The 7,498-nt window shown below is 34.3% G+C and overlaps 1 protein-coding gene across 1 annotated transcript in view; it reads left to right on the top strand.

Moving 5' to 3' along the window:
• LOC124366479 (neo-calmodulin-like) overlaps nt 1-7,498 on the top strand; it is a 479,044-nt gene that overhangs the window by 135,594 nt on the left and 335,952 nt on the right. Inside the window, exon 2 of the mRNA XM_046823064.1 lies at nt 2,236-2,323. Within this exon, the coding sequence (XP_046679020.1) occupies nt 2,285-2,323 (39 nt within the window). The 5' untranslated portion in view covers nt 2,236-2,284. The remainder of the gene's footprint in view (nt 1-2,235; nt 2,324-7,498) is intronic.

The following is a 7,498-nucleotide window of genomic DNA, read 5'->3' as shown; positions in this document are numbered from 1 at the left end:
TTGACAGTATGTCATTAGGCTGTATGTTTTTATTTTAGTATTTCAATGTTGAATGTTATATGATTTTACTCAACTTTTATCATTGCCATCTCTTCAATAGCGCTCAGTTTCCATGAACGTAAACGTACTATAATTGAAATCAATGTTGTCTATTTAGAAATTAAGTTTAAGTAAATTTTATGTATGTCAATTCGTTTTCAAGACTTAGTGCAGACAGAGAAAAATATTTTCCAGGTCCTCGAGTGATAGTTTTAGGTAACGTTTTGGATAAACCCAAATGATTCAGCTACGAAATTTTCAGGCTACTTTTTGAAAATTCCATTGAGTAGTGTATTAAGGACATTTTTCTGTAATAATACATAAGATATTCCAAAAGATACATGGACATTTGTTCCATGTGAAACATACATTAGATGTAGAACGTATTTAGATCAAAATTTTTTTTAGCAAAATAAACTCCCATAAGTAACCAAAAGAATCAACATAAAAAGGATAACTTGGGCGACAATTTGTCACAATTTTTTTGTGGTTGGCTGAGCGTAACTAAAGTTTTTTAAACAAACTGATTAAGATCATATCATATATTAACATCTGAAATGGTAACACATGTCGCTGTAAACTTGAACTATTGACGGCAACTGCAGATAAACCTGTTAACGCGTCCCTTGTGTGGATACTCCATACGTATGTATTGCAAACTGTAAGATGTCTACGTTTGAATCCCTAAATGTTTGCTTACATTTTGTAAAATACTGTTTGTTGAAAAAATCACAAATAAACACGACACATAAAATTGAACATAAACTTAATATTGACCTCAAGATTAGGAACAGAACTGCTGTATCCGAAATCTGTAGGAACGCCCGAACATAGCCAAACCGGACGCGGAACCGCCACTTTTTGTTTCCAAACGATTTTGTGTCTAAAAGTTCAGTAGTGGCGATGACGTAACTATTGTTTCCAGTATCATTATCGGTAGGTCCTTTCATTCAGACAGTTTCTTTCTCTTTTCTTCCATTTCTGGATTTCCATCAAACGTTCTTTGTAACTATCATAAGTTTTTGCTTGAAATAAATATCTTTGATGCATTTTCTAAGCATTTATGGCCCAAAAATAAAAAACGAGTTTTATGACTTTTGTGGGCAAAGAAAATAAACTTGAGTAGGCTAACATATAAATTTATAATTGATTTCAACTTTTAAAAATCTAGTGCTGTAATAGTTTATAAGGGGATTCTTTCTACACCAATGACATTTTAATTGATTATTTTAAATGTTTTTACGGAAAACGGTTCAAACCCAATTACAAATATATATTGACTTCCCCAGGAATCGAACCCGTGACCTCTCGGTTAGGGAGCTACAGCCTTACTAATGCGCTACGGTAAGGCTAAGGCTTTGGAATAGTTAAAAATTGAAGGTTAGAAACATGCTTCACAATTAATTCGGATTGTCTTCTGTCTATAAGAAATCAAAACGTGGTTATAAATATTAATAGATTTATTACCAGTAACAATGTAGAATTTTTTTGCATTCTTCACAAGTCCATAGAATATTACACATTTCCCTCCAATAAGATTACACCACGCACTTGCAAACATACATTTTGAAAATGTCACAGTTCCAAATGAAAATATGACTTTGAAAACACGTGACGCCAGTTCCAGCTCACAATTCCAGTTTGAATTTTCTGTTTCAAATTTCCCAAAGGATCAATGTGAACTTGAATATTAAAAAATCAGGTGTTTAAACCTAAAAATAGTTTCATCCGAGTTTTTAACTGATTTGAAATTTTCAATTGATAACTACCGTCAGGATGCTTATTTTGTATTCAAAACACTTCAGGAAGTAACGTATAAAAAATTAAATATCGATTTAAATTTTGTGCAATTTTTAGCATATGCCTTAAAGCTGTGGATAGTGAAGCAAACACTATAGTGATTATATATTATAGTGGATAGTGAAAATCATACACTTTTTCGCACACGGATTTTATTTTAATTATTAAATGTATTCTTTTTTCAAGAATTTCAGGTACGATCTAGAAGGCCAAAATATGAAATTGAATATATATTTTTATTAAATAGTTGTAGTTTTTTTCAATGCTGTTGAATTTGGACTTATTGTTTTATGCGAAATAGTTAACACAATACTACTATGGATAATTCAGAAAATTGAAAACATTATTATTATTGAAACCTATGTTTTGAGCATAAAACCGATTTTCTTGTTACAGGCAGAAGTGCGACTTTCCCCCTTTCGCCTTCTTCAGCATTTCCACAAAAATGAAGACTTCATCCTTTTCTCTTCGCGTGATGCGACGGGTAAGACTAAATCTCAAAAGTGTTTAATATTAAGGTGTAATTTTTTAAAACTATTATTCAAGAATACGTCAGGATTTGAGTAGAAAAGTTTGTTCTAGTTCTAGTTATAGCAGCCTTCCATAGAGAGAAGGGTCCTTAAGGTGGGGCAATCGGGTTCCCGGTACAATATTGTTTTGGCATATAAAGATAATTTGGATATCAACCTTTTAAGATAGAACTTTTTAAGTATGGAAAATTGGGACAAACGTTATTTTATTATGAAGAAAATAGGTTAATTCTGGACATTTGACATCGTTAAACGAAAATCAGTAACATTACGTTTCGAGATCTCCAATCTGATCTCTTCCTCAGGTGCATAATTATCATAACACATAGCTACAATCTAGGTTTAAATAAACGAATCATACTAGAGCGTAGTGGCACGGATGTCTGGTTACAATACGCGTACATTCGCCAACCAACCACCTAGGACTGACCAGAGGTCAATATTAAATGGAAATCATCACGGATTAAACAAGATGGAGGAGGAATTTAAAAGTTTTCATTGATAAAACACATTTTGTAAGAAGAACTAAAACGATGTGACTTCCTCAACGTCAACGTTCATGTACATCCCTGAAGCTATAACTAATTTTAAGCCTACAGATTTCACATTTTTATATAGGCCTGAGTATGAAATGACCTTAATTTTTCCTTCAGAATTCTGTAAAAATTTCTCCAAGGGTGGCAAACGATGTATATTTTTTCTGCTTTTAGAGTAGTTGCCTTAAAAAAACTATGAACATAAAATAAAACAATATTTTCCTAACCAAAAGTCGATTACACCACCTTAAAGACTGCTCATGTAGTACACATAGTGTTCTTACTTTAAACCACAAAAAACAAATAAAATAAGCAAACTAATGTTTTATACAAGCACAGACAATTTAAAAATCTCAAAGGGCAGCGTCTCATGATTGTACAAATTTAGATTTAAGTACTATGTGGTTGAAAATAATGTATTATAACTAAACACTGTGTACTTTCATTCAAATTAATTAAAAATGGTTTATCTACATATATTTATATCCTAGCTATATACTGTAATAATAAATGCAATCATGCGCGGTTAATATAATGTCCATCCTAGTTAGAGGTGTTGATTGTACTCAAGAAACTAAAGATAAGATTGTTCTATAAAAACGGTTTCAGAATTTAATATTTGAAAAACCATATACAAAGAGGTACGATCGTTTATACCTATTACTAATAGTTTAATTTAACCCTTGTTCTTAACCTAAAAATAGGAATTGTAAGTCTTAGGCAGACGAATATTCAATATTAAGGTACATTAGGGAATTTAATGCAAGGAATGTAACTTTAGGAGGTTTTGAACATCCGGTAATGTTTTATTGCTTTAGGCTCAAAACGGAATATTTTTTAGTCAGGCTTAGATGTATTTCCCACATATATTTTAATTCTTAAAACGAATTTAACAAGAAAATTTAAGAAATGTTTTATTAAGCCTATTGATAAAGGTTATGACAATATCCGAAAATAAACAAATGTAGAAATGAGAATATTTTATTAATAGCTATTTTTTTTATTGCTCTTAGACGGGAAGACTTCAATAATGTAGATTTTAAACGATAAAAGATGAATACAAGTTCTAAAGCCTAGCTGGAAATGAAGTCTTAAAATACTAGTAATCCTGCTGTATTTAAGCCTCATTATGTCTTCTTTCTTTATTGTATCAGTATAATGGCACTATATATTTTAGCCGTACAATTTTAAAGTATTTTGTGTTACTTAAAACATTACCCTTTACTAAAAATGTAAAGTTCCTCAGAGGCAGGTCGAGCTTGTTAGTTGGGTCTCCAATCCTGACACAGTGGCTAGGGACGAGATTTGATCACATTTTGTCCTTGTTAATGTTATTTATCTTCCAAGCTCTCCTTGTATCTCGATTCTGAAAAGGATATATCCGTTAGTGCATCGAAATTCAACGTGGACTCAGGAGCACAGGTTAATGAAATCGCAGTTTCATTACCAATAAGTTTTATTTTTAAGCTTTTCAGCTTGATTTGAATAAGCTTATAAAGAAGTAACTGAAAACTTATAAAAGTACATCCAATTGTTTAGAATTATTTGTTAGCTGATAATTGTTGTTAAATTACTAAAAACTACAGTATTGCGAGAACATAAGTACAGTACGGAATGTAAGTGCTATTCAGCTCGAAACGATGTTTACAGAGAAACAGAATGTACGATTTCCCCTGTCGTACGCATCGTACTCGCGCCAGGCGTATCAGTCGCAATAGCGGACTTCACCGCGCAGCTGTTCTACGCATGCCAAGGTCAAAGTTACCTCCAATGCTGCACGGAGAATAAAAGTTAGTCATTTAAAATGTGTATTAAAATTAATATTCAAACTAAACCCTTTAAATCACTAAAATATCTTAAATCGACGTTTAAATCGCTTAGTTATCTTCACTAGTAACGGCCGTTCAAAATCCCGGCATTCTTTTGCGGAAACTCTGTACTACTTTAAGTATAAAAGATATTACAATAAAGAATAAGAATATTACACTTAACGATAATGATACTTAACTATTATTTTGATGTGTGAGGGTTTTGTACTAACGGGAGTAAGGTTGTTATAGTTAGAAGTAAAGACAGTATACTTAGAAGTAGATTACAATTTACAGAACATGTTGAGAAAAAATGTTTTTGTCTTTTAGCATTTTAGATGAGTAACGCTTCATCTGGCAATAGTAAAACTATAGTATTAAAGGTGTGTTTATAACTAATATTTATTAAATCAATATAAAAATAATTATTAACAGGAGGAAATACTAAAGAGGAAGATTTCGTTATGTTTTAGCTTGTAAGAAGTGGTTTTCATGTGGAAATCCAGGCATACCAGTCTGTCAAATACGGGCTGAGGGTAAAGTGTGGTTGAAGCTTTCAAAGTTGCAAGCAAGTTTGTGCCAACTCCTTCCAAGCCTTCACAGCCAAGCGATAAGTTTATAATTAGCTCTGGTTAAACAGTTCGACTCTAACTGTTGATAAGGAGTGAACAAGAGTTAGCACGGTGTTTCTCTTGCTAACTTAATAGGTTAGGTTTGTGCCAACTCCTGCCAAGCCTTCACAGCCAAGCGATGAGTTTATAGTTAGCTCTAGTGAAACATTTCGACTCTACCTGTTGATCAGGAGTGAACAAGAGTTAGTACGGAGTTTCTCTTGCTAAATTAATAGGTTAGGTTTGTGCCAACTCCTGCCAAGCCTTCACAGCCAAGCGATGAGTTTATAATTAGCTCTGGTGAAACAGTTCGACTCTAACTGTTGATCAGGAGTGAACAAGATTTAGTACAGTGTTTCTCTTGCTAACTTAATATGTTAAGTTTGAGGCAGCTCCTTCCAAGCCTTCAAAGCCAAGCGATGAGTTTATAATTAGCTCTGGTTAAACAGTTCGACTCTAACTGTTGATAAGGAGTGAACAAGAGTTAGCACGGTGTTTCTCTTGCTAACTTAATAGGTTAGGTTTGTGCCAACTCCTGCCAAGCCTTCACAGCCAAGCGATGAGTTTATAGTTAGCTCTAGTGAAACATTTCGACTCTACCTGTTGATCAGGAGTGAACAAGAGTTAGTACGGAGTTTCTCTTGCTAAATTAATAGGTTAAGTTTGCGCCAACACCTTCCAAGCCTTCACAGCCAAGCGATGAGTTTATAATTAGCTCTGGTGAAACAGTTCGACTCTAACTGTTGATCAGGAGTGAACAAGAGTTAGTACAGTGTTTCTCTTGCTAACTTAATATGTTAAGTTTGAGGCAGCTCCTTCCAAGCCTTCAAAGCCAAGCGATGAGTTTATAATTAGCTCTGGTTAAACAGTTCGACTCTAACTGTTGATAAGGAGTGAAAAAGAGTTAGCACGGTTTTTCTCTTGCTAACTTATTAGGTAGGGTTTGTGCCAACTCCTGCCAAGCCTTCACAGCCAAGCGATGAGTTTATAGTTAGCTCTAGTGAAACATTTCGACTCTACCTGTTGATCAGGAGTGAACAAGAGTTAGTACGGAGTTTCTCTTGCTAAATTAATAGGTTAAGTTTTTGCCAAGCCTTCACAGGCAAGCGATGAGTTTATAATTAGCTCTGGTGAAACAGTTCGACTCTAACTGTTAATCAGGAGTGAACAAGAGTTAGTACGATGTTTCTCTTGCTAAATTAATAGGTTAAGTTTGAGGCAACTTCTTCCAAGCCTTCACAGCCAAGCGATGAGTTTATAATTAACTCTGGTGAAACAGTTCGACTCTAACTGTTGATCAGGAGTGAACAAGTGTTAGTACAGTGTTTCTCTTGCTAACTTAATAGGTTAAGTTTGTGGCAATTCCTTCCAAGCCTTCACAGCCAAGCGATGAGTTTATAATTAGCTCTGGTGAAACAGTTCGACTCTACCTTTTGATCAGGAGTGAACAAGAGTTAGTACGGTGTTCCTCTTGCTAACTTAATAGGTTAAGTTGGTGCCAACAACTTCCAAGCCTTCACAGCCAAGCGATGATTTTATAATTAGCTCTGGTGAAACAGTTCGACTCTAACTGTTGATCAGGAGTGAACAAAAGTTAGTACGGTGCTTCTCTTGCTAACTTAATATGTTAAGTTTTTGCCAAGCCTTCACAGGCAAGCGATGAGTTTATAATTAGCTCTGGTGAAATAGTTCGACTCTAACTGTTGATCAGGAGTGAACAAGAGTTAGTACGGCGTTTCTCTTGCTAACTTAATAGGTTAAGTTTGTGCCAACCCCTTCCTAGCCCTCACAAACAAGCGACGAGTTTATAATTAGCTCTGGTGAAACAGTTCGACTCTACCTGTTAATCAGGAGTGAACAAGAGTTAGTACGATGTTTCTCTTGCTAAATTAATAGGTTAAGTTTGAGGCAACTTCTTCCAAGCCTTCACAGCCAAGCGATGAGTTTATAATTAACTCTGGTGAAACAGTTCGACTCTAACTGTTGATCAGGAGTGAACAAGTGTTAGTACGGTGTTTCTCTTGCTAACTTAATAGGTTAAGTTTGTGGCAATTCCTTCCAAGCCTTCACAGCCAAGCGATGAGTTTATAATTAGCTCTAGTGAAACATTTCGACTCTACCTTTTGATCAGGAGTGAACAAGAGTTAGTACGGAGTTTCTCTTGCTAAATTAAT

The sequence above is a fragment of the Homalodisca vitripennis genome, chromosome 7 (genome assembly GCF_021130785.1).
Source record: "Homalodisca vitripennis isolate AUS2020 chromosome 7, UT_GWSS_2.1, whole genome shotgun sequence".
Taxonomy (NCBI): Eukaryota; Metazoa; Arthropoda; class Insecta; order Hemiptera; family Cicadellidae; genus Homalodisca; species Homalodisca vitripennis.
Note: the sequence above shows the minus strand (reverse complement) of the source record. Positions and strands in the feature narration are given on the sequence as shown.